The 26774-nt window shown below is 49.1% G+C and overlaps 1 protein-coding gene across 1 annotated transcript in view; it reads right to left on the bottom strand.

The window, feature by feature from the left end:
- Window positions 1-26774, bottom strand: part of snd1 (staphylococcal nuclease and tudor domain containing 1) — a 90433-nt gene that overhangs the window by 50238 nt on the left and 13421 nt on the right. The window contains exons 11-16 of the mRNA XM_057022014.1: window positions 22878-22979; window positions 19865-19965; window positions 19407-19517; window positions 18191-18263; window positions 15518-15659; window positions 9582-9691 (exon numbers count right to left, since the gene is read on the bottom strand). Coding sequence (XP_056877994.1) covers window positions 9582-9691; window positions 15518-15659; window positions 18191-18263; window positions 19407-19517; window positions 19865-19965; window positions 22878-22979 — 639 coding nt within the window. The remainder of the gene's footprint in view (window positions 1-9581; window positions 9692-15517; window positions 15660-18190; window positions 18264-19406; window positions 19518-19864; window positions 19966-22877; window positions 22980-26774) is intronic.

Raw genomic sequence — 26774 nt, 5'->3', positions numbered from 1 at the left:
TTTATATTAAGAACTGCAATATTATGATGTTGCGCTCTCTGTGCATGTTTTTTATCAACGTAGACTCCCCCCCAAAAAAAGTAGTTTCTATCTAGCATCATCTATTTAGTATTTCTATCAGATTCCCACTGAATAACTTTTGACTGATGAATTCATTTTTTTGACACATGACAGTGCAGCCGGTGGCGTTCTAAACTCCAGCAAAGGATTTTCCAAGGCGGTGCACGTGTCAGGGGTTTGGGAGCACTAGCCAGTGTGCTAGTGGAGCAGACAGGGAGCTATTCTAAGCAGGCCTGGGAGCGTGCTGCCTTATGAGTCAACGTTAGTCAGGGCCAAATAATTGTTCCCAATGTCACACGGAGGGAGGCAGAAGCCGAGCTGCAGATACCCAGACTTTCTGGGTCTGGTTCTTTGTTGCTATGGCATGAAGAGGAGGAAGAATCTTCATTAGCGATGTCAAAGTGATGGCAGTGTGGATTTTATTGGAGGCATGCACACCGTGTTTGGACTGTTAAAACAGTCGCTACAAGAAAGATGAAATGGCAGATGTATTAAGCAAGCGACAGAAATGGGGGGGGGAATCACTAGGGAGTGCTCGTCCCACTGAGACGGGGTTTATTGCCCCTTTGATAGGTGAAAAACATCCTGGTGTTTTCTTCGGGGCAAGTGACAGTGAAGCCTTACTTTTATGATCCTGCCTGGATGTTGCGGGTGTGTGTGTGTGTGTGTGTTCTAAATCAAGTATAGTACGCCCGAGGCAGTCGTGAAGAGGGCGTATCGAACACACAAACTGGACACGCGGACAAAAAAACCCGCCCGTTCGATCACAGAAAAAACAATTATTTTAATTATTGAATGAATAAATAAGCAGCCCCCCCATCCATGTCATTGCTTTTGTCTGGGTTACAGCCTGCAGTAAAGCAAACAAATAAAAGAAATAACCTCCAGGATCACCAAGGACGCTGGGATGGAGCAGATGGCGTTTAAATGTACCCAACACCTTTAGGATAAGCTGACATATTTCTACAGCTGCATGAACACGCTCCTGCTGCCAATCCAGGATGAATGTGAGCACTTCGTGGAGGGAGAAATAAGTCAGAGGATTTGAGATTTCAAGCCGTTCTTGTTTCCATGGCACTCACGTTCCCATGCAACAACTTCTATTCTAAATGTGAAGTCTGGATCAAACAAGTGCGATGGCAAAATGGAGAAATGGTGAGAGAGGAGAGGGGCAGCAAAAAAGGGGGGACGGTGAATCTGAGCCGTGATGATGAGCAGAGCACTGATGTCAAGGACTTGCTGAGAGAAGCGCTGCCACCGTGGGCAGAGCGGCGCATGAAAGCAACGCCGGGATCAAAGCTCCGCGGACCGCCCGCGGGTTAAGCCCCGGTTCTGACGCGGCGTCGGGATCATTCAGCCACCGTAGCGAAGTGCTGTGTTTACCTGCGCATGTGTACAGTTTGGCAGCGCTGATCTTTAAACGTCACGACGGATCGATAGCAACTTCTACTCGCTCCAGACAACAAAGGACAAGTTGCATTGTGGGTACTGAAGCCATTGAGTTCGATCCTAGCGTTTGCTTTCTGTTATGGACGCATTTGTGGTGTTTTAATCACTTAAGGGGTCAAATATAGATCCAAAGTCAGACTCCAAATGTAAGCTGGGGGTGTAAATGAAGTAGATTTTAGAAGGCAGCAGGGCCCAGGCGCTGACCGTAGAAAGGCTTTGATTACTTGCATAAACGGATGCTTCTGAAAACGCAATCTACGCTCAAGAGAAGCCAGGGTGGGGTCGCCAGGCAGATTTAAGAGGCAGGAAAGACAGCAAAATTTAATCCTTTTGCCTTCAATTCTGAGTCCAAACAAATCCAGATGGACACCAGCACTTAGAGGGGGGGGGGTTGAGGATTTGTGGTCCGAGGAACTGCGAGAATGACAAAGCTGGTTTGAGTATCGTCATCCCAATCACGATCCGCTATCAAGTATTGATGAAGTCGTCTCTTAACTGAATAAATTAGATTTTGATTGACAGGTCATGCGTATTATTCTTGACCTAAGAGCGCATCCATTTTCTTTGGAACCCCATCCTTGGCCATTTAGTTCCTGGCAGCAGATTACGCCAAAATGTAGCTTTGCTGCCCAGTGTGCAGCTGGGAACCCATATCTGTTATTTCTTTACACAGAATTCTGTGTCACAAAAACGGTGGAAACACAGATGTGCAATTATACGTGTCAGCTTGACGAAGCCTGTGTAGGAGTCAGTGCAGGTTAACCCTGTGCCCGTCCATCGTTGCCTCCTCCACACAGGCGAAAAACACAAACAACTGAATCCACACAGAGAAATAAAAGTGCCCCAATACAAAATATTTGAAAGATTTCTGCGTGAGTATCAACAATAATGGCATGCATAATAATGAGAATATTTATTATAATAATTCAATGCAGGAGTAGAGGCTGATCGGGGAAGCACGTGTAAGCTGAGCCCCACTTCCTCAGTCTGGCCCATATAAGAGCACCTGCCCAATGGCAGGGACCAGATACCCAGCACCCTCCACCACCCTGGAGTCCTTCACCATGGCTAATTAACCACAAGCAGACATATCAACGATGAACACGTGAAAGCAGACCTGGGTTTGGCCATCAAATACTCTGTTGGGTCGACCAGCACTGCTGAGGGTGTGTGAGGAGACCAAAGGAGAGGAGGAGAGGAGAGGAGGGGAGAGAGGAGAGGAGAGGAGAGAAGGAGGAGGAGAGGAGAGGAGAGGAGAGGAGAGGAGAGGAGAGGAGAGGAGAGGAGAGGAGAGGAGAGGAGGAGAGGAGAAAAGAGAAGGAGGAGGAGAGAAGGAGGAGGAGGAGAGAGAGGAGAGGAGCAGAGAAGAAAAGAGAAGGAGGAGCAGAGACAGAAGAGAAGAGAGAAGGAGGAGAGAGGAGAGAAAGAAGAGAAAAGAGAAGGAGGGGAGGAGAGGAGAGAAGGAGGAGAGAGGAGAAAAGGAAGAGAAGAGAGAAGGAGGAGAGGAGAGAAGAGGAGAGGAGAGAGAGGAGAGGAAGAGGAGAGGAGAGAGGAGAGGAGGAGAGGAGAGGAGAGGAGAGGAGAGGAGAGGAGAGGAGAGGAGAGGAGAGGAGAGGGAGGAAGGGAAGGAGAGGAGAGAGGAGAGGAAGAGAAGAGAGAAGGAGGAGAGGAGAGGAGAGGAGAGAAGAAGAGACAAGGAGGCAAGGAGAGGAGAGAAGGAAGATAAGAGAGAAGGAGGAAAGGAGAGAAAGAGGAGGAGGAGAGGAGAGGGAAGAGAAGAGAGAAGGAGGAGAGGAGAGGAGAGGAGGGGAGGAGAGGAGAGGGAGGAAGGGAAGGAGAGGAGAGGAGGAGGAGAGGAGGAGAGAAGAAAAGAGAAGGAGGAGAAGAAGGAAGGAAGGAGGAGAGAAGGAGAGGAGAGGAGAAGGAGAGGAGAGGAGATGGAGTCTTGGCAAGCGAGCAGCCTCCTACTTTGTTGGCAGTAAAGGCACAAACTGCTCACAGCAGTACACACATCTATTAGTATTGTTCCAGGAGATAATAACTCTGTGTGTGTGTGTGTGTGTGTGTGTGTGTGTATGTGCGCTAATCCTGCTAAAAGTGTGAAGCAAGTTCCTATGAGGTGGCAGACAATATGGAAGGGAAATCTAGCAGCAGATGAATGGAAAACCCTGCCTGACTGCAGATGTGTGGGGATTTAATGCTAAATGTCAGCAGCACAACAGAAGAGCCAGAGACGACTGCAGCTGCCCTTGAGCACCGAGGAGAGAGAGCGTGCCACCCCAGCAGGAAGACCTCTCGCTCGACCATAGTGGGGGGGTTAGGTTGTGCATATAAAACAATGATATAACACAGTCCAGATTAAAGAGCTGCAGCTGATCTTGCAAGAAATTTAACTGGCAACTGCAATATTTAAGAAAGCTGAAAGATCCAGGCAGCTAACAGGGTTAGATGGACCATGTACCACACACATGCAGGATTCCAAACCAAGTGAGCCTAATCCTGGTTGGATTCCTGAAAAGATTTTGCCAATCTCGTCCTTCTCTTTATACCCCCCCTCCCGGATGCTCCTCTGGAAACCAGGGAAAAGCCGATCGCTGACACAGCTACTGAGATAGCCCCTCGCTTGTTAGGGGATGGGATGAAGAAGAAGCTAAAAAAATAAATGGAAGCAGGCGCTGAGGGGGGATAAAGGTCCAAGTGGGGGGCATTATGCTGGGAAGATTACCTGTAAAAACCTCCAAGTGTGCTCAGCACTTATTTATTCAGATCGGAGGGGCTGTGATCTCGGGTATAAACACAGAGACAGAATTTTAAATGCAGGAGGGGGAACGAGGGAGGAGGGAGAAAGGGGACAAGGCCGCAGAAGACTGCAGGCCGGAGAGGGCGTGGCCTCCCTGCAGCAAGGACACATGACAGGTCACGAGAGGAGGAGGAAGCAAACGTCCAGCAGCGAGTCTTCTGCCGCCAGAGACCCACCATTTGGGCTGGGGTGTCAAACCGTCTCAGACCAACGCAGCCGAGCTGCCGTCCACTCAGCGGGGGGCATATTCAGCTTTCATCAGTCTTGTTTGCTCGGGGGACGACAGGCGGACGCTAACAGGGTGCCACAATCGCATGCAAAAACCTGATGAGAAACCGGTCCAGCTGCCAAAATATGGTACATTTGGGTCCCGACTCCATACGAAGTACACACGTGTTGACTTGGGAAGGACGGGCGGCGTTAAAAAGGTCTTTCATCGAGGTTTTTGAGCAGGAATTATAAAGCTAACCCGCTGCTCTGTTTTCCAGCCGCTAACATCCAGGACTTAATCGGTATTTGTCCAGACTTCATCACTATCTCCTCTCGCACTTGTCGTTTCTGGCAATCACACTCCGAAGAAAGAAAACAGATTGAACCTAATCAGACACGCGAGTGAATAACAGGAGAACAAAGAGGACTCGTGGGATAATGAGACGGGTAAGCGTCTACTGACACAGTCGTTGGACAGCTAATGGGGCGCCTGCCATATTTTCAAATGGACCAAAACTCAATGCATAGATTATTTAATTTTAATGTGAGTGGGACCAGAGCACGAGCACAGATAAGGCAAACAAAAGGCGCACAATGGAAGCTTTGTCTCTTTCTGCTCCCTGTTCAATATTGCCGGTCCTCTAAACTCGGCGATTTCACAATTGTGCGTATAATTAGAGCGCATGCAGATTTTGCTCACTGCAATGAAAATAATTCATGTAATTGACTTCAGGATCCATCCATTATTGTTGATATACGGGCACAATAGTGAGATTTCTTGAGTTTCCTCCGCTTGGGGTGGGCCTTTAGCCCCAGAAACACCGTCTTTCCTTTAAAAACGCTCTTGTTTTGGGCGCCACTTCGACCCTGTGATTAAGATGTGAGCGGAGCTGGAAGGTAAAAAGAGAAAGGAGGGAAGAGCGCCAGGTCTTCCCCTTCTCCTCACATCTGAGATAGTCTGCGAGATGGAACGCCGAGATCGATTTGCGGGTCACAGTCAGGCGGGCGGAGGACGGAGTCAAGTGAGAAGAGCCTCAGACATTAAGCCTCAAAGAGGAAGAGCTGCTTTACACAACATGATTGATACAAATGTGATCACAGAGCAGGTTAAATATTTAACCGCACCATCATCCTTATAATAACGTAATAAAAGTCACATTCCCAAACCAGGACAAATGCCTTTAAAGCTGGATCGTTTCAAGAGGAAACGGACGACAAATAAGATGAATCCAGTGAGTGATAAAGTGCGAGGCGGCGGAAGTGCAGGAGAGCGTCGTCTGATTGCCCTCATTAATGAGCAAGAGTGCTGCAGTGCCCTTCATGTCGAGGCGAAGGGCTGAGAGGATTCAGCTGGTCCCCCAGCACACTGTGTGCCTTTGTCTGCAACACTACCCGGGGTATGTTTAGCAAGGCGGAGGGCAAAATTGCAGCTCCTTCGCACGCGCCCGTGCACGCCGAGCACAAGGTCGCCCTCGTAAACGAGCGGCGGCCGTAAAGCGCCGCGCGGGCTTCGCCTCTCCTCTCGCCGCTTCATCTGGATGCGGAGCCATCCATCTCTGCCGTTAGCGCGATTGTGTGATCGCATTTATGTGGCTCGCTCTCTTCACCTTTGGGTCGTAATTCATGCTTTTAAAGGGACCAAAGCCGCCCGGCTGCGACACTGATGCGCCGAGATGAGCGCCGCCTCTTTATGCACCGATGCAAAACCCCTCCCCCCCCAAAAAAAAACCCCCCAAAACACCCACCCTGTAACAACAATCGGCAGGAAGTGATGGACAAACCGCTGCAATAGATGCTGGAAACCTTCAGTGAAGCAGGTCTGTTCAGAAAATAAGCTTCAAGGTCAAACTTTCAATTGAAAACTGCAATTTAAAGTGGACCGGCCTTTCTATTAGCATCGGTGCTTCACGCCGTTCAACTGTTACAAACGCCGGCGTGATTCTTCCTCGCGTATTAACACAACGTCCACTGGCGCCGGGGTCATGAATGGCCACGGACACCTTCTATCTGTGTCTATACAGCAGCAGTAATGTGAGTATGGGGCTGTCAGCTACATTATGTCACGTGGAGGGGGGGGTAGAAGCCCGAGGGTCAGTTCCCATGCCCGCCGTCCGTCTCGCCGTCCCAGGAAACCACACCATGAATTATTCATCACCAACACCCATCTCCCTCACCGCAAACACTCAGAGGCACACGGTCGAGTACGAGGGGAGCAAAACAGATGCAAAAACATCTGCGGATGTCAAAAACACTAAGTAACAGAGGAGGGGGATCAGATGCGGTCAGGAAATGTGCACAAGAGCACTGAGAGCTCCAAATGGAGGCTTTTCTGTGGCCTCGAGGAGGCAAAAAGGCTAAACTGCATGCAGGAGGTGCTCTGCAGAATGCTAAATAGAGCGATCCAGCGGCCCCGACTCCGAGGTCTCGTCTAATGGCCAGTGTGGTGTTTGAGGCTACGATTCACACGGAGCCGCCAGAGAAATTTGCAGATTCTCCTGATATTTTAGCGGCGTTATTAAAGATTAGCAGTGACATTTAATGAAAGGGCTCCAAAAGAATTAGGAGGAGACGCTGGCGCCGCCATGCTGGCGGTGACTCGTCAGCACGCCGCGGCAGAACCTCCCGCGGGTCTGAAAGAAGATCGTGTTTGCGAGGCGAGACGAGGCGCAGGTGCTCACGGAGGCGAGCGGAGCCCAATCACGCCTCAAGACACCGAAAACAGCAACTAGAGTGAGGAAGGTAAGTACCTTTTACCACGTTTGCGCTTTAAAGAGCATAGCGATGCTAAAATGCTAACGCTATTTTGGAGTTTTATTCCCATTTGTGCCTCGTATGAAATAAAAGTTTGGATTCTTTGAGGTCCCCTCTTAAAGGTCAAGATTAAATTTGCCCTAAAAACCACCAGGGAGAACTAAAATAAATAACATTCAGAGGAAGACAATGAGGCTGTACTTTTACACAAACATTAAAATAATAAAGGACAGCATGAAAGGGGTGTTTGCTGAAGTTTCCACTGCTGTTTCAGTTCAAAATGGGGCTGAAGTGCAGTACTCGGGCTGAAGGGAAAGGAGGGAGACAGAAATGGACACCAAGGCGGTGAAACGTGATGACAGCAGAAGAGACTATTCCAGAATCAAAGGGTGAACGGGCTCGTCGGGAAATGAAAAGAGGTCTAATTGCGCCCACAAACTATGGAACTGCGGCTGCATCAACATGTCAACAGACTATAGAGAACTGTAAATGACTCTCGAGCGGAGGGAGCCGCAGAGGGATGTGAATGCAGATAAATACCTCAGCCAAACCCAAATAAAACGGCACCGGCGCGATTCCGCACGGATCTGCCGCAATCACTCGCTATTCAGACACAAATCAACAGCAGAATCTTATGCTAATGAAATCATAGGATCCATATTCGTATTCCGAGCGTGACACCTTAATAACCTGTTTCAGCGGCGCCGCTGAAGGGCACAGTCATTTCCTCCCGCTCCAAAAAGTTCAGCGTCTGCACTTCCTGTCACCTCTCAGAAGAGCGACAACGCCTAAAACCCCGTTTATTTTAGACATCCAAGCACGGGTTCGAGCAACTCCGCGACAAAGCCCTCGTGCTCCGATGCTCAGCTCTTGGTATCAATGCGCCTCTTTAGTCGAGCGCTGGGAAACGTCCGTCACAGCAGGCCGGGTCGGCTGCACGCCCCCCCGCCCCCCACGCTGCAGTCTCATTGTATGGCTCCGGCCTGTCTGCTGTCTCATACCAACCCACAACAAACATGCCGACGCCGCCGAGGACTGGCGAGAACTAAAACCTGCGAAAACCTTTAGCCTGTGTGTACGATCACACCTACTATTAGATTATTTAGTCACATATAGACCAAGGAAGTGAGTGGAATTCTGTTTTATTCACATGTAGAGGGATTTTTTCACAGGCTTGTTTTATGGCTAACATCCAAAACTGCTAACTTTTTCCTTCCATTACAAAACTCGCTAACATATAGCCCTGTATACAAACAGCGTGCTATAGGCTCCACTGAAAATGCAAGTCAAGGCTTCATTTCCATGACAATGAAAAACCCAGGACAGCAGAGTCAGAATGAAAAAAAAACCCTTTAGAATGAAGATAAGAAAGGAGAAGGGGAGGAAAAATGGAGGAAATGAATGAGTGCAAGGCCAGTATAAGTGCTGGCAGGATTATAGCTGGTTTCATCATGGCTTTGGACCGTTCACCGCTTCTTCTAAAAACCTATTAGCATGTGAATGAACAGGCACAGGGTGGACGGGAGTTCTGTCGATCACCGGAGCGCCGGTTCTCTATCAGGTAAGCTTTCCATAAACTGGGAGCACACAGGGAAGGTTGGCGCGAGTGTGTCGGCAGCTTATAGCCACTTTTCCCCTGAATCAACCCTGGCATAAATACCATAATAGTCATTTGGGAGTCGAGGGTTTAGTCAGCGTTTTCAAGTCATTGGCTCTGGCTCTGAGGTGTGGACATAAAAGCAGTCATTCCTTGATGCGTGGCGTTAAAAAAAACATGAAAAGTGTGTTTGAAATCCAGGCGGGCGAAAGCATTTGAGCCAGGAACAATGAAAATATACAAGACGAGTGTATTGAACATTGATAGGATGATTTGTGGAGCTCCTGCGCTCTTAAGGGCGGGCTGCTTGTTTAAAGATGAAGAGTAATGGTTTCATAAAAAGAACGTCAGCGCGTATCTGCACAATTTCACTCGCCGCGTCCGAAACACCCTATTTATTATTAAACATTTCAGTATACCTCCCTTTAATCGCTGATTCGATACTGAAACATGCCAGATGGGCATTTGGCAAATACCTCCGAATGTAAAGTAGGTAGAGTATTTATGGCTAACCACTGTCGGAGAGGCAACACACACCATTTTTCTGACTTTCCTGGACCAAAAATGTTGCTTGGAGCAGCTAAAACTTGGACTGAGACGTGTGAAAGTGAAGGGATGCCAAAACAGCAAAGCAAACGGCAGGTAAAGAGGCAAGAAGGCGGCAAACGAGTGATGGGAAGGGGGGGCCGCGGTGCCCCCGCCGACCCTGCTTACCTCCCTCTGCAGCACCAGCTCTTTGGTGAACAGCATGGCCTCGTTGCTGAACGGCTCCGCCACCTGCGTCCCCACGGGCGTATTCCTGGAACTGCGTGGACATTCGATACCTGCGGGCGACAGGGACCCAAGAACAGAGTCAGTGCGGTGGTGGCGGTGGCTAATCACGGCCGCGGCGGGGTGGGGGGGGGGTATGAAAAGTTTCAGAAATTCAAAAGATCATTCACGGGCACCTGCGTGTGTTCGGAGGGACAAAAAGGTCAGAGCCAAAATTGTTTAGCCGGAACATTTCACAAAAGCTCTGGTGTGTGTGTGTGTGTGTGTGTGTGTGGTGTGTGTGGTGTGTGTGTGTGGTGTGTGTGTGTGGTGTGTGTGTGTGGTGTGTGTGTGTGCGCGTGCGCATAATTGGCATCACAGCGAGGGCACATGGTGCGATACTGAATAAGAGCCAAGGCTGTCCACTTTGTGGGACTTTTTGCTGGAAAAAAGTCCCAATGTTTCCTTCAAAAGATTAAAAAAAAAAAGTTTTAAAAAAAAAAAAGCTGCTAAAGGCTAAAGTTAGCCCTCCTGCACGTATTAGGACGCACTCTCCTTCGGAACCGATAAACGGATAATTCATTCAACTGGTGTCCAGGGCGAGCATAAACACTTGTAACGGCGGTGAAACCCTCCGGCGTGTCCTGACGATCAGGAAAATCTACCACGCTTCCTCGACGCGACGCACGCTGCCTCAGGATGGACCCGTGGTCCTGGAGGAGGCTCAGACATGTCCTGGCAGCCATTAGCTGGATGGATGGAAGATTCCCCGCTGTGAAATGTCCATTTAGGCGACGCTAATTCGGCTTTCGGAAGGGAGCGAGCGTGAAACGACTTCACCTTTGGCTGATTTGACACATCGCTAGCTGGCGGAAGAAGCCAGACCCGGCGCTTCCTCAAAGGTTACGTCTTTTTACAACCGGATAAATAAAACAGCGCCATCTGAAATATTGAGCAGTTGCGAGCCTTCGTCTGCGTAACCGCTGCAGCCTCTGTTTATTTAACGTCTACTGGTCAGAGCAAATCCATCACGACCGCTCTAAAGCGAGACAAAGCTGTTGCCGCTGACAACGGACCACACACACGACGTCTCTGCCGTGTTGTTCTTAACGCTCGCCTGAAGGCCGCCAGCAAATCCATCATCCTGGTGCTGCAGTCGAAGACAGGCGGACGCCTTCGGCTCGTCTTTGACTCCTCCTGGACCCGTCTACCCTACAGCCACATGATCGCGAGAAAGCGCCCTTTAACAGGGAGAACCCTGGAGCAGAACCAGTGTTTGATGAGAGGGGACTCTACTGAGGAGGCCAGAGTGTCAAGAGGCGTTGCCGCTGTTGACGTCAGCACTTCAACGGGATTATTGAGATGACCCGGGGGGGTGGATGATCGATGACAGCGCCGAATTAAGCTAACACTCTGGCGCCAACCAAACATTTAACATGCAGCTAAGAGCGCCGTTGATGGCCGCGCACCAGTCTCGGGGAAGGAAAGCACCGACGTGCCTTCTACCAAATGTCAAACCGCTCTTGCTGAAAATGTTTCATAATCTGTGTATCGCTCAACCGCAGGACGTGTAAACCAACACGCGCGGCCATTAAGGCGCGTTTAATGGTGAAACAATGCCAGTAAGTGCTATGCAAATGTGCGAGCGGCGCGTTCAGAATGGGCCCTTCCAGTGAGGGATGATCATCGCGCTGGTGTTTGGAATTCACGTCAGAACCCGAAACTAATTGGATGAATTCATATGCGTTCATTTGCTGGAAACACTGTTTCGCCTCTAATATACTGTTCACACGTTGTAACGCAACAGTTTTTGGCCCTCTTCTTTCTTCGCTGTCGAGCAAAGACGGAATTAAGCCGACAAACCGTGCCGAGATAATGAGCTTCAGGAACGGTTCTGGAGGGAGGAGGGAGGCCAGGCGCGCCCGCTGCGACGCGCACAAACGTATAACAGTTCCGACAATATCGTGGCCGTATTATCCTCCCGCTCAGCTCATGAAACTTTTGATACTTTTGTTCGTGGAGGCTTTAAGCTGAGCGCTAATGCTATTAGCATCTGCAGTATTTCGGCGAAGTTACTCATGCTCAGTGTTTTATAATCAAGAGGCGGGAGTATAATTAGACCTTTGAGAGGGACCTTTGACGTCATTTGAGCAAAAAAAGCTGGTCATTAATTATCAATTTGCCATTTATGCAACTACCAGCGGTTCCTCTCTGTTGGCTCAAACTGGCTCCCAGCGAGAGCGGGTGGGGGGGGGGACTGCCGGAGAGGTTGTAAGTGGCGACCCATGGAAGTAGCCTCGCCGGCTCTTTTATCCTCCGTTCCTTCCGCCATCACCTCTCTGCGGTCCGAGCGAGGCCTCTCCTCAAGAAGCTGAAATCATTTAATTGCTTTTGCTTTATTTAGAGATGACAAAACTCTGGGGGAATTCACATATATTTAAAATGTCCTCCTGGCTACAAGACAGTCATTAAAATCTAGCTGAAGCCGCTGATTAAACCCCGAAGAAACCACTTTGTGAGTTAAATTACACTTGTTTTGGTTTATTCTCAAACCCCGACATGGCGTCGGAGTCGCCCGCTGCTGAGTGTGCGAGCTGGCTAAGCTAAGGGGGGGGGGGGGTGAACCCACGCTGAGCACAGAACAAAGAAAATGACAACTTCTCTTTGATGCCGTAAGCAGTTTCTGGAGATGGGGTGCTTGACTTTTGCTGCGTATGTTCCCACAGATAAGGCCGCCGGCTCGCTAAAATATTCTAACCTCCAAATATCTGCGTCATTAATCAGAGCGGTCGCCAGATTTAAACGCTCCCGGAGCCTCCGAGGGTGCGGCCGGAGACCCACTGTCCTCCAGGCTGATGCAGCTCATGGCCCGTTTAGCTTCAGGACTGAGGCCGTCATGAAGAATGCAATGAAGCCCCATTAGCCACCAATACTTATTTATTTGGGCGGGGCTTCAAAAAGATCACCTGCTTCCAGCGAGCAGGCAGATGACTCTTAGTGCGGGGCGGCGCCGCGGCCTGATGGAGAACACCGGGGACGGTGGGGCGTGGACACGGTCTATATCGGCTCTTAGACACAGAGAGCCGTAACGGCACCTTTAAGGAACACCGACATGCGTCCTGACCCGCTGTGGCCTCGCTCCGAAAGTGGCTAAAATAAACTATTGAAGCGGCCAATTTTTCAGCCTTCCGCCGCCCCTCCCTGAGCTTGAGCGGGCCTTAATGCCCAGAGACTTCACATCAATTGGGCCCCTCTCTTCCCCCCCTTCTCTCCTATCAGCCTCTGCATTTTTACTCCTCTGCCTCCTCGTTTCATCATCTTTTCCCTCTTCCGCTCCCTCCCGAGCCCCCTTTCCTGTGTGGAAAGCTTTTCTTTCCAGCTTCAGAAGACGGATGACTCCTTTACCCTTTATCAAACTTGCATGCTGAAGTGACACCGTGCAGGCCGGCGAGAGACGAGAAGAAAGGAAAGGTGATGTGGGAGGAGGCGAGAGGGGAACTTCCCTTCAACTCAACACACCTCCGCTCCTCTTTGAAGCGTGGGCTTCTCTCGCTACCCTTTGTTTCCTCATCCTCCATTTCTCTTAAAGAACTGTCTTCTCCCATCAAGGAAACCTCCAGGAAGCGGAAGGAGGTTGTGTACAGAAGAGCTCGGAGGCATCTCGCCAGAGCAAGTAGGTCGCTCCGGGCCTAAATCAGAACAGATAATGTGTCCGGCGCGCTCACTTGCATGTTTTTGCACATTGGAGGAGAAAAAAAACAACATCTAAAAGCAATCTGAAGGGAAATAATCAGTCCTAAGGAATGTGAGAGGAAGACCTCCAAAAGGAAGATAAAAAGGCAGAAAACTTTATTTGGAACCGGGTATATTTGGTGATGTCGTGCAAAAATCTCCCGATACGGGATTTTATGATGATTCGCGATGCACAAACAAATGTTGAAGTGGAGTTTAAATGTATTTCTGATTGACGTTTGCTGAAAAAGTTTTATTTACCAGCCAGTTTTGGATTATTTTTTCTTTCTAAACACCAGTTTAGTGACTTTTTCTCAAAACCCACCAAAAATTCCACGCACATTTCAAATGAGGGATATGACTGTTGCAAAGGTTGAAATATAATTATGGGAAATAGCAGCAGTTTAACAGGTGAGTTAATGGGAGTGAACAGCCGACGTGCTCCTTTTACGGAGCGCTGATTAATTCCGTGTTTCAAGGTAGTCGAGGTCTTCTACCTACAAAACGATGTGTTTTTATTATGTTTATAAGACCTTCTGAGGAGGACTTATGGAGATTTCTTTAAAAAAGGTTTAACCAAATTTCCTGGACGTAAAGACACACTTGAAGGCGTTTTATGCCGAGCAAACTACCGCAGTTCAAAGACCGTTTTAAGTAATATTGTGAAGATACATTGTGCAGTAACACAAAGACCCACTGTGCTCTCATGCACTCCAACACTACAGTGATTTAAAATGAACAAATTTTAACAATGTTAATTAACAAATGTTAATTCTATACATGCTAATAAGCTACCGCGTATTAAATCTCGATTCAGACAGGTATAACAGAACAACTTCACCACGCAAAGCTGTAATGAGAACCTGAAAATAGAAATGAGGTTTCTTCCAACATTTAATTAACTATTGACAATATGTGGCAGATAAGGTCAAGAAGTTTTTCTCTCCTCGCAAAAAAAGAAACACGTTCAGGGCAGCCAATTTGTCATGTTTGTGTCATTTTCACTAAAAAGAAAATAAGCTCTTGGAACAGATGGCTGAATAAAACATTGGAAAGATACGTTTGACAGAAATAAAAATAGTGCGAGGAGGTAGGGAGCGCTTGGAGTTTCGAGGCAGAGATAATAAGACGCTGTTTGTGCCTCGGGGTTTGGCTTCATATGTGGTTAAATGTTTTAGCATCAGTTGTTGCGTAAAGTCAACCATGACGACGCGTCTGCGCGCTCGCACCGAGGCCGCAACCTCGCAGATGTAAGGTTTTATCCCGGAAAAATCCCAGCCTGTGCCAGACGACAAGGAAAAACACTCAGAGACGCACGTCGGAGAGCCCGCGGTTAAAAATACACGCAGCTGTTTAAAGTGGGCTAATGTGTGAATTAAAGGCAGCTCGCAGATGATGAACCCTTTCTGCCGAAGACAATTTTAATCAACCGCACTCGGGGGCTCTAATGCGCTCCTGACAATTTCCTAATAAACTTTGATTGAATAAAACCCAAAAGTAGGGCAGCTATGTAAACACCATGTCAGAGATGCCCAATGAATCCCCCATTCATGGGGGGGGGGGGTCCTGAATGCAGATTTAATAGCAGGGGTCGTGTCCAATCCATAGTGTAGCGGGCAAGGGGAAAAAAATGTTAATTACAAAAACCATCAGTGGATAGCAAAGACAATCGCAAGCAAATTACGATATTAATTACGACGGTGATGGAGCCGTGTATAATTACAATGGATCTATCGGAACTGTAACCTGATTATCCAAGTGGAAACGTGGAAGTTCTGGATGGATGAGATGAACTTTGCAGTGCGGAATATCTCGAAATCATCTTAAACCTGCAGATTTAAGGCTTTAAAGCGGCAACAGAGTGTAAATGTGATTGATAAATCACATATAAACCATCTCACCACAGCAGTGGGTCTGTAATAAATATGACCACTGCGGTAACCCAGAAATGATGCGCACGCCGACCGTGAGCCAACCTGGCACGTGGTACCGAGAGCGGAAGGTGAGATCAAAAGGCGGCGTGCGTTACATGCCGGTGGTGGCGTTTTGAAATAAGGTTGGCGCCTGTTGGAGGTTCGGTGAGGTTTGAGGCTGCTGGAACGCTGCTCTCAGAGAGCATCTGTGCAGAGGGACGACCTCTCACTCCAGCACAGGATAATGTCACCTACCAGCAAGGAGGAATGTGATGAGGCAGGTTTCTTTTGGCAGGTAGAGCTTGAGGCGGGAGCCGCTGAAGACGTACTCGACCACGGCCTCGGATCGGCCGGCCCGCTGCAGGAAGGGCAGGAACTGCTTGGCTTTCTGCGTCTCCTGAAACACAAGAGAGCGGGGCGAAGGTGATGCGTCTCGCGTTCTCTGACAACCACAAATCCGGTCCGTCGCACGTCCCTTTTCAAAATTCCACCTTATAACAAAACCAACTTAACCGAAAGAGGATTTAACGTGATTAATTTCACGCGCTGGCTCCATTTTCACAGAGACCTAATCCAGCAGCACGCGTCATCTTTGGACAATGGTGCGACGCTCTATCGGCGCATCGGTGTTGAAGACTGACGGCGTGTCGACTCTCGCGTACATTTATCACAATTCTAATGATGTGAAGGAGGAGGGAGCCATTTCCTGCATAAATCAAGACGAAATCTTAACGAAGGCACATCTGCAAACCCGGGCGATCGAAGAGAATTCGCTCCACTCCGTCACGAAGGGGTGACTCAACAGCTCGTTGTTTTGCCTGCGCCGAAACACGAGCGCGGCTGAATCATGGGTATCGGAGCAGAGCCGGCGACACGGGCGGATTCAGAAATGATAAAAATATGATTTAACATGCGTGAGGAAGGCACAACAGAGCCTTCGGAGGTGGACCAGTGTCGCTGTCTGCGAGTGTGGGTGCCCCCCAGAGCGGCGCCGAGGCCTGAAGGATGGATGAAACAAGGACAGGCGCCCAGTATCCACCGCGAGTACATAGGGAAAACTCCAAAAACAACAGCGTGCTGGCTGGACGTGCCACGGATGAGCCGACACCCCCCCCGCCCAGACGAGCCGCTGCCGGCGCAGGTCCTGTGCTTTAGCCGCAAGATTCACCACCTGAACTCCACCCACACCGGTCCGAAATAGCCCCTTGAGTGGGAGAAAACCAGAACAAACATTCTGTCGCACATTTGCAGCACCTGCAGTGAGTAGGCTGTGCAGGGTAACTTCAGGGGATAATAAATAAATAAAGGGATGAGAGAGGCCCTCATTACGCAACCTTTAGAGGTACGAGGTGAGTCAAGAGCTTTAACTACTCTCCTCCCACCACCTCTGCTCATCTCCTACACTATACATTTATAAACCTATTTCTACTCTATTTGTGCCTCCCTCCCACTCAACGTACATAATCTCTTTTAGTAAACCTATATAGCCAAGCTGGGAGAAGTGTAGTCCTATTTCTGTGCGCGTGTGCATGTGTGCAGCTGTGTGTGGGAGAGAAAATGAAGGGAAGGGTATCAGGAGGGGGGGGTTATAATGTTGCTATTTCAGTCTTTAAGAATGCTCATTACGCTCGCCTGTCCAAACAACTGGTGCGCGCTTGTGCACACGCCTGGCGCCGCTCCAGGAATGTGCTAAAAAATCCTGCTTGTGGCCTTATTGGAGGCTGCTAAAAGAGGCGCGGAGCTGCAGATGCACTGACGCAGCAGCGGTAATGAAAGCAGAGCTTAAAGGGGCTTGGTGGCACTAATGTAACACAGCGGCCCAGCACAATCACGGGAAGATGTCAGGACCACCGCGGCCGCGACTGGGTTAGTCTCACAGCCGAGGCCGCCGCGCCACATTTAGCAGTTTGTTATTAAAGTAAATTAATTATTGAGCACCTCCCTCAGCTGCGACTCCCATGTCATCGCTGCACAACAAGTGGTCAATTTAGCCGGTCGAGTTTGGAGGGTTTACGGCTATTAAAAAAGAAAAAAAGAGCATTAAAAGTCCTGATGAAATAGCAGAGGGCTGCTCAGTCAGCACAACAATTCCCCCATCATCATGATGTTTACAGGGTCCGGCGGCTCCGCTCTGAGACGTGGGGGGGCTACGATAATGTCAGCGCGGTGCTGCGTCGCCTCTGAGAGGAGCAGCTATGGAGGGACGTCCGCTGCACCCCGGCAGAGAGTAACGCTCGACAGCAATCCAACAAATCGGGCCGTAAATCTGACGGAGCATTGTGCTCTAAGAAAAGGCCGAGGGAGGAAAGAGCCGCTCTGATTAATTTAATAGGTGTCTCCTTCAGAGCTCACGAGTACTACAAATGAGCTCCATCGAGACGATGAGGTGCTGATGTTAGAGGCTTGTCGAACTTTAGAGGCGGCTGAGTGGCAAGCGTTGAAATATTCAAAAAGGGGCTTAAATGAGAAAGAATAAAGGGAGTTTTGAGGGACCCTACATAAACCGTCCAAAAGGTTTGAGATTAAACAAAAACATCTGTGCTCTGATAGAAAAAGATGCTGCCATAATTGAAAAGAAGAACCAGGAAAGATGACTGAAAAGATGAACATTACAGAGAGAACTCAAATAAACAGCTATAAAGCCAAAACATGCTTAAAATGGAACGCCTATGAAACGGCCATTACTTCTTATTGGGGGTCTTTATGGGTTCCCGACGCAAATGCTCACTCCTAATCAGGCTTCATTAGCCAAATGATGTTTCTATAAAGCCCCTGAGCACATGTAAACAAGCTAGGACTGAACGCCGCTGATGATTTTATTAATGGCCCGGCTTATTTTTAGACGCCTTTTTAGTTTCTTTATGAAGAGGAAAAGTTGCGGCGAGAATCCAGCTTTGTAGGGAAGAAAGAAAAGACAAAGATACGTACCCCAGAGATATCCGCCACTCTGTGGATGGGAACCTCCTTCTTACTGTGCAGCCCTTTCCCATTTTTGATGGCCCTGCAAGTCAAAGAAAGAGCTCCAGTCACAGAATTCAAACAGCTGGAGGCTGAAACAGACCTGCTGTTTGAGTAATGGAGATACACAAATGGAGCCATTGTGGCTTTGGGAAGAGGGATCAAAAACTACCAGTTTATCTTCCATCAACTCCCATTACAGCTCAACTGGAGGAAACCCTGAAGAGGTAATCTATAGGCTTGGGACCAGATGTGGAAACGGTGCTCGAGAGGCTCTAAATGGAAGAGAGGGAGGAGGAGGAAAACCAAAGATTCTGAGGGGGGGTTGCCTCTCTACAGATGGCTGGAGGTTCAGCAACGATGACTGGTTATGGTGATCCGTGTTAAAACCCTCGAGGGCTGAAGGAGATGACTCGTGGGGCTGCGGCTGTGAAGTGGAACTGTGCCACCTACGGCTACAGCAAAGGAAATCTATGGCTGCTGTGATGAAGCGCCTCCAAGATGCGGGAATGCATATAGGTGCGATTAATCGCCGAGAGGAAACCTCTGAGGCTGCGGGGCCGCCGGCCTCGCGCGCGGGCAACTAAAAATAAAAGAGAAACCTCTCATCAGCTCTAATAAGACCCCACCAGGGACGCGGAGAGAAGGCAGGGGAGAAGGGAAGACAGTAGAGCAAGGCCAAAGAAGGACAAAACCGAAAACAGGCTTAGGAGGAGAAAGAAGGACAAAATGTGCAAAAGTTGAAAGGAGGCAGGGGGAGGAGACGGGCACCACACCACAGGAGAGGAGAGGAAAGGGAGTGAAAGCTGGTCCTATAAAAAGAAGCCACGGCTGCAACTGCTCTACCTATAGCCAGCAGATCTTAATCTAAGGCAGAGCAATAAAAGCCTGTACTAAATCTCCCCGCTGCACCTCCATATACTATAATTATATTCATAGGGCCTCTGCAAAGAGTCCCCGTTTTAGTGTCCAGCACTGAGGGAGGTGCACGTGGGACTAAACAGACATGCATAAACGTATAAAATACACGTTTGTTCTGGCAAAAATGGAGCAAAGCTGGTGAATAAATCCGGCTTTGGGAAGGCAAAGGTCGTTCTGAGGGTGCCAAGGTCGCGTTTATTTTTTGCTAATGTGCAAAAGTGTATGCTAGGCTAACGTAACGCGAGTGATTCTACCGGCTTCTCACCGTGCCTCTGCGGCCAGCAGCTCGTCGTAGTGGGAGGAGCGCTGGTCGTCGTCCTGTCTGTACCGGATGACTGTGGCCAGGCCTTTGCTGACCAGAGCTTCTGCGATGTTACTGGGGAGAGGGGAGACAAAGCAGAAACATTAGCAACCAGCGCGCAACCAAACCTCCTCCAACATGCTTGGCTAGACCGGGCGAGTTTTGATTAAACTTGAAGTGGTTTAATAACAGCAACAGAAAACATAGGTTCCGATCGGAGCAGCTAGATTGAAGCATTCGGGGGATGGAGAATAAGTGCTCGGGTGAACCTCTTTGTGAAAATTAAAGCACAAAAGGCTCCAGGTTCCTGCCTCGGTTTAAGGTTCCGAGTGCTGACAGGCGATTACTCATTCACCAGACACATCATGAAACCTACGGGAGCCTCTGGATGCACGAATCGATGGCATTCGCTGCGTACTCACATGCCGCCGATGGTGACTGTCGCACAGGTGCGCTCTGCAAAGGTGGGCGTGCCTTCTGCCGGGCCGGTCGCTGCTCTGATGTAGTCCACCGTCACATTGACCTGAAGGGGCGGAGATGGCGGGAGATGCCAGGTTACAAAAACCAAGCGATTCCAACACGTTTTTAATGGCAAAAATGGATCAGTGGACTGATGATTAGTGTATGTTCTGGTGTGGGTTTGTCCCAGTTAAAGGTCATCTAGGCTCCAAACCAGACATCCCAACGATAAAAATCTGCCAGCCAGCTGTGCCGGGGCGGCATCCAGACGGCGTCTACGCACTTATCCCGAAGCACTTGACTGGCAGTTTAAGAGCTACGTGTCAGCGGCGTCAGACGAGAGCGATAAGAAAAAAAAAGAGGGATTCTGATTCTGCGTTAGAGAGTCGGTGCAGTCGGGGAGAAGGAGTGCAGACGGGCCTTATAAAGGCACATGAGAGAGGAGCCAAACGGCTCGGAATAACCACCGAGTTGTCAGCAGAGACAGGCTGAGGACGCCGACGGGGGGGAGGGGGGGGCTTTGTTGAAGCTGAATGTTTTAGTTGACTGTTCATCAGCAAGTAAAGCCTATAATTCAAAAGATGTGATTTTAAAAGGGATACCAGTGGATGGATAAGAGGTTCTGAAGGCCACCGCTGGCGCTGTAATACAAAAGAGAATGGATTCAAATGTGCTAAAAGGGTGTGGGTGGATGTATGTGTGTGTGTGTGTGTGGTGTGTGTGTGTGTGTGTGTGTGTGTGCACTCATGGAGACATTTTAAACCGCCACTATTAGCCCAGCTGATGATCGATTATAAACTTTATCAGAGCAGCGTAAGATTAAAGCAGTTCTGGGGCGATTCTTCAATGATGTCCTGATAAGGAGGAGCTATCTCTGAGAACCCACCGCAGCCAGGAGTGAGACAGAGGAGAGGCGGGGGGGATGGATTAGAACCTGGGGTGTGATAAGGACAAGGACGGAGAGGGAGAGAGAGAGAGTTGGGATACAAAATGTTTGGGGTTCCGCCCAGGTGAGAGCAGGAAGGAGCCGCGTGGCGCTCCAAACGCAGGCTTAAATGCAGCTGCATGTGTGTTAGCTTAAATGCAGCGTCGCGCTATCATCCGCGCTCCTGGGATCCAACCGCGGCACCGTCTGTGACGCCCACACCTCAAGACCGTTTGGGATCAGGTCTTACGTGCGCAAACAGACGTGTTCGTGCGCTGGAAAATAAAAGTAGAAAACTCTGGTGCCAACGGTACCACATAAGCAGCTGCATAACAGGAGCCACTCTGAGCGTGCAGGATTATCCGAATGTGCTCAACCCCGATAAGTGGCTTAATGCAACATTTCCACTGGTCCTTTTTTTCGCTGAGGATGAGAACTGGGTGCACGAGAAGCACTTCTTATAAAGTTAGCCAAATCAAGCTTTTTGGGATTATGTCACCGCTCGCGAGCTGCCGTTTCAATGGGAGCGAGGCGCCGATGAGCGACAGGAAACGTTTAATTCTATGAGGGAGTTGATCATAAAGCAAAGTCCAGCAAATGTCACCTTAAATGCGCGGCGCGGAATTCAATTTCAACGCTTATGTTTTAAGAGTTCTGTCAAAATGATCTTAAAAAGTGATGCTGCTGCGAAGCCCAGATCAAATAGCGCGGCGACTCCTTCCTGCCTGGGAACTAGTAAATATAGACTCTGCTTGGCCACAGGAGGAGGAGGGAAAGAGTCTTTTTAGGAAAAAGATATTAGATTTGATGCCTCAAATAGAGATAAAAGGAGGTTCTGAAGGAAAAAAGGCACTAAAGCCTTGTGGTTTATGCGTAGTCACGGGTTTACCTGCTACGCTGTCAAAGCTAATTAGCAGTTGCATCTGGAGGTGGTTTTTGGTTCCTTCCTTGTCCTCTCAGAGGAAACCCAGAGCAGGCTTCAGTGTTCCGAACTCACTGGGCCGACTGGCACAATTACCCCACTTCCGAGGTAAAACCTTGGCCTCGGTCAGTGTGAGAGAGGGACAAAGGCGGATAAAAGAGGAGCTCTCTGGGGCAGAATTTCTGGGAGAGCAGCATTCTTGGGCTCCTTTTCTGAAGCTTACTGCTCCAAATCTGCCTCTGCACAGCTTAAATGATTTTATTCAGGACGGAGGTAAGTGGGGAGACCCGTCTCCTTCCACCAGACACTTGCGCTTTTTACCTGCAGCCCAAAAGACTCCAGATGGTGCAAGCTAACTTTAAAAGGCACTCGTTTTAGTCATTTTACCAAGTTTGTTCAACACTTTGAGTGCGTGTTTTGTATTTCAGGCTGGTTTGCAGATGTTTTCTTGCCTGCTCTATTCTTTAGGAAAGGTGGGAGATGGGAATGTTTGCTGGAAATCTCGGCAACTTTTTGCCAGTCTTTCAATGTTGCAAACCGCTGGCTGAAATAAGATTTTAGGATGCATCCGGGGAATTGGTTTGTGTGGGCCTGGAGCTGAAAAAGCCAATACACGGAGGTCAGCAGCGGAACAGTTTGGGTTTTATGAGATAAGTTGTGACTGCTGAGGTGATTTTGTCGGGACGATTGTTTATAAATGATTCATTTCGACGGAGTCGGAGAGGAAAGATAGAATCTTTTCAGGAGTGCTTCCCATTATAATGTGGCTCCGTCAGCTGTTTAGAGGCCTGTCATTCAGCCCCGGACACCGCCCGTCTCTGGGCTTTTACTGCCAACGCAAGTGACCAAAAACTTGCTCCCCCCCACCACCAGATTTGCAGATACATTTTTTACAATATAAAACAAGTGTTCCCAGCCCACTGCAGCTTAGCTCTGGGTTCTACAGAGTTGTGTGTGTAAATAATAGCAGCTCTCCAGTGTACAGACCCACTAAATCAATAGACATAAGAGGAGGAGAATCAACATCGCTTGTTTAAAGGGTGCGTCTGGGCCGATACCAGGCCTCAGGGCATAAGGGGAGGGGGGGTGGGGGGGTTCTCGTCTTAAAACATGGCTGGTCTCGACTCACCTTTTTACCGATGAGCTTCTTCCTCAGGAACTCGCGGGCCTCGAACATGTACGGGATGTCGTAGAGTGGACGGAAGCGTTTGTCTTTGTCTTTGTTCTTCTCCTGAATGGAAAAGGAGGGAAGATGGGGGGGGGGGCACAGAGGAGAGAAAGTTATTCATAAAGCATTTCCAAAGCCGCGCAACTTAACACATCCGTCGCAGATGCGGACCCTTCAAAGAGGAGCACAAAGCCCCCAGACTCCCCCCGTGAAGACACAGATTTGCACACAGTGGCTTTGTCTGCCCCCCCCCCCCCCCCCCACTGCAGCCCTGTGACAGGAAGGATCTGGACTTGAATGAACGGCTCACGCTGCCATTCAAGACAGAACATCTCTTGTGCTGTCAATACTGACAAATTGCACGAGGAAACAAAGCGCGAAAGCCGCGGTTTGCCGAGGACGTAGCGGCGAGCGGCTACGCCGGAGACGCTTTCTGCGTTGGGTTAGGGAGCGAACGGCAACAGCTGCATGCGGGGGGGGGGAGAGACTCCCCACAATTCGCTCATCCGCTCGGTGACAGCAGGCCGCAAATAGAAGCTATTGTATTTTCAAAACCAAAAAAAAAAAAAAAAAGAGGCCAAGATTTGGTGCTGCGCTCGCTTGCTGACAGGTGTCTTTTTGTAGCGGAAGGATTCAAATTAATAAATAAATACAGCGCACGAGAGTGACGCAGCGGGAAAATAAACAACGGGCGCTAACAGGAGAAACGAGGCTATGAATGACAATAGCAGCGCGCTTGCCAGTCCTGCCCTCCCACGTTTCTTTATGGCTGCCATTATTATCCCTTAGACAAACAGAAGGAACGCTCTCGCAAGTTAACACGCAGGGTTTGATTAATATCTCATTTCCCTGAGTAGCGCTCATTCATTTTTAATGCTCCTCCAGTTGTTGGGAGCCGCCGGGTGGGGTCTGGCAGATGGATTGGGAGGGGGGGGCATGGGAAACAAAGGCTGTGCAAGCATGCGTTTGGGTGTTCCGGCATGTCGAAGTCTTTAGGACGGATTTGCACAGCAAGTTACACCAACGGGAAATTTCCCTGGAAAAACAAAATTGAGTAAATGTCTTATTTTGCACGGCAGACCGGCTGGATTGGGTCTGGAATTGCAGCGACTGCCAAATTGACTCGGCAAAACCTTCTTAGTCTCTGCGGGAATTTAAGAACCCAAACAGCCTGCATTTTTATCCCCTCCCATGTGTGAGATGAAAGAGCACAGAAGCAAGGACCTCCACTCTCCGCCAGGTGGTTTAGGGCTCTTTCGCTGTTGTAATAAGAACACAGGGTCCTTTAATCAAACACCCAGCCAACATTTTCACATAAGCCTTCCACTCATGGGAATGAGACGATTAACATTTAGCATGTTGCTAACGGGAAGCTCTCTTTTGGTTGCATATTTGGCTTAAAAATCACAGGGGAAGTGTCCAAACACAATCTGTGCATGAGGATTATGAGACCTGACACCAAAAAGAACATTAAACTCAAACATTATTACCGTACTGACAATTTCCGCTACTTCCTACTTCTGTGTCCAGCTTTTATTTCACCCAGAGAGGCATTTCCATGATTGCATCCCTCTCCACCTTCAGAAGCGGTGTGGCAGATTCATTCCCAAATGCTTTTCAAGTGCATATGTGCACCGTCGCCGTCTTTCCAATCAGTCACTTCTGGTGGATTTGCCCAAACAACGGAGTTATTGATTCGCATTGATGGATCAGAGCACCTGGGAGAGATGGATGGAACCCACAGAGAGCAGGGAAAAAAGTGTCTACCTAATAAGGAGGAAAGGGAGTGGCGTTGCTGGGGGAAAGGGCTAAATGTCAGCCCTCTAAACAGCCTCCTCAGATCTCCTCTCATTCTAACCCTCTCCCCGACGGTTCAGGAAACAAAAGAAATGCTGCCGTCATGAAGGTTTCACTGAGGGCTGTGTATTTGCAAAGGTAGAGGACGAGGCCGTCGCAATTAATCACCAGAAAGAAAAAAAAAATCTGCATAATTTAGCAGCTGAAACAAAACCCGCGTCGGCCGCCCACGAGCTGAGAGAGAAGAGAGGGAGTTTGCGGTCTCAACCGTGACCCAATAACAACAGTTTGCTCCGGCTGTCCTCCGGGGGAGTTCTGTTCTATTTGGGGTAAATTCCCCTTCGTTCCAAATTACTGGCACGGCTCAGGAATCATCTCTGACTGTTGCAGAGGCGGGATTACACAGCGTTGCAGGACAAATGCAAATGCGGGGACGCGACTGCTGGAAGCATCGGCCGTTTTCTTGAACCTCGAGGGTGAGAGTGAGTCAGCAGCAAGTCGCCTTTTCTGATGGGTGGCCGAGACAGTGGGGGGGGGGGGGGGGGGGGGTACAGTATCAGAGCTGGAGCTAATTGAGAAGCTAGATGCTAATAGGCACGATGCACAGGCTCCATTCTGGACTCATCGAGCTCCCGTTTACACGTTTAAAAATTGCATTTGTGCACAAACCCGAAACTGTGCCAAAGGCTGCTGAGGAGAGTGGGATGGTGCAGCAGAGAGAGCGCGAGGAGGAAGTCAGGAGGCATCCACTTCCTTCAGCAAGAGTAGAAAATATTGATTATTCTTGCACGATTTAGAACAACAAAGCCTCGCTCCACATACAAGTAAAACGATCAAATTAAGTCTATATGGATTTGTGGTGCCTAATTATTAAAGCTAGTGGCTGCATGCAACCTTTGCCTTCCTGGGCATTCCAGCAGCCGCTGTGCAGAAATCACCTTTCTTTAAATCCCCAAACCTGCAGCGTGTTTACAGACGGCAGCGCATGTGTTAGTGTAACAGCTGAAACTAAATAATGCAAATGGTGCAGAGCAGAAGGAGAGAATCTGAATTACAGAATAGTGTAGAGGAGGCAGCTTGAAATGAAAGGCAAAATAGATACGGAGAGACTTAACAGAAAGGCATAAAAACAACTATAGAGAGGTTGGTTAAGTAGGCAGGGCTGCACGGAGTAGTGTTTCGAGGAGCATAACCATTTTTTGCTTCTATAAGGACAGTCGTTTGACCTCTCTGGGTGCGCCATCAGCACAGTCCTTAACCCTACTTAAGTCAAATAAGCACCGAATGCATCAGCGCGCACGCAGACACCTTGATGCACGAGCGTTGTTCAAGCAGATGCACATCAAAACATCAAAACAGGCCTCAACAACAGAATGAGTGGGTGCAGCAGTGAGTCAGCGTGGGGCATCGTCAGCCTACGCTGGACCGTCCTGCTGCGTACAGTGGGGGGGGGGTGGCTATAAACCCCCCCCGTAGACTTGAATTATATCAAGATGACAGGGGAAAGGGGCGTGGTTTAACTGAAATGAGAGAAAACCTTAAGATGTGTGTTCTTGGACTTGGAAAAATGCATTCTGCTAGCAAAGTGAGGACATTTTGACTGGTGATTGCAAATTTTGGAGGGTTATGGTTGATGTTATCATTTGGCTCCGGTTAGAGTCGGGGGGGGGGGGTTGATTAGGGAAGGGAACAGGGTGTGTGTTATGCCTGTGAAAGTCTCCAAAAAGATAGAAGTACAAATGTGTGTGTGTGGACACAAAGCAGGAAGAAAGATGAGGCAACAAATCCGGGGAGCTTTGCAGGAACCATTACATTCCACCAGGGCACTGGTGCTTTTCATCTGGCCCAAGTCACCCGACTGTAGCATTTAAGAGAGTGCACGCACGTGCACGCACACACTTAAATACAAGTATAACCTGGATTGTTGAATGCCCAGAAAAACCACAAAGGCAGACACAGATAACGATGAATAGCATAAGAAAATCCCCACCAACCTCTAGAGGAAACAGAATCACGTGTGCACGCGTGCACGCACCCACACACATTTTGGTTTTCTCTGGG

Source organism: Takifugu flavidus, chromosome 22, assembly GCF_003711565.1.
Source record: "Takifugu flavidus isolate HTHZ2018 chromosome 22, ASM371156v2, whole genome shotgun sequence".
NCBI lineage: Eukaryota > Metazoa > Chordata > Actinopteri > Tetraodontiformes > Tetraodontidae > Takifugu > Takifugu flavidus.
The sequence above is the reverse complement of the archived record's forward strand: the minus strand, read 5'-3'. Positions and strand labels throughout refer to the sequence as shown.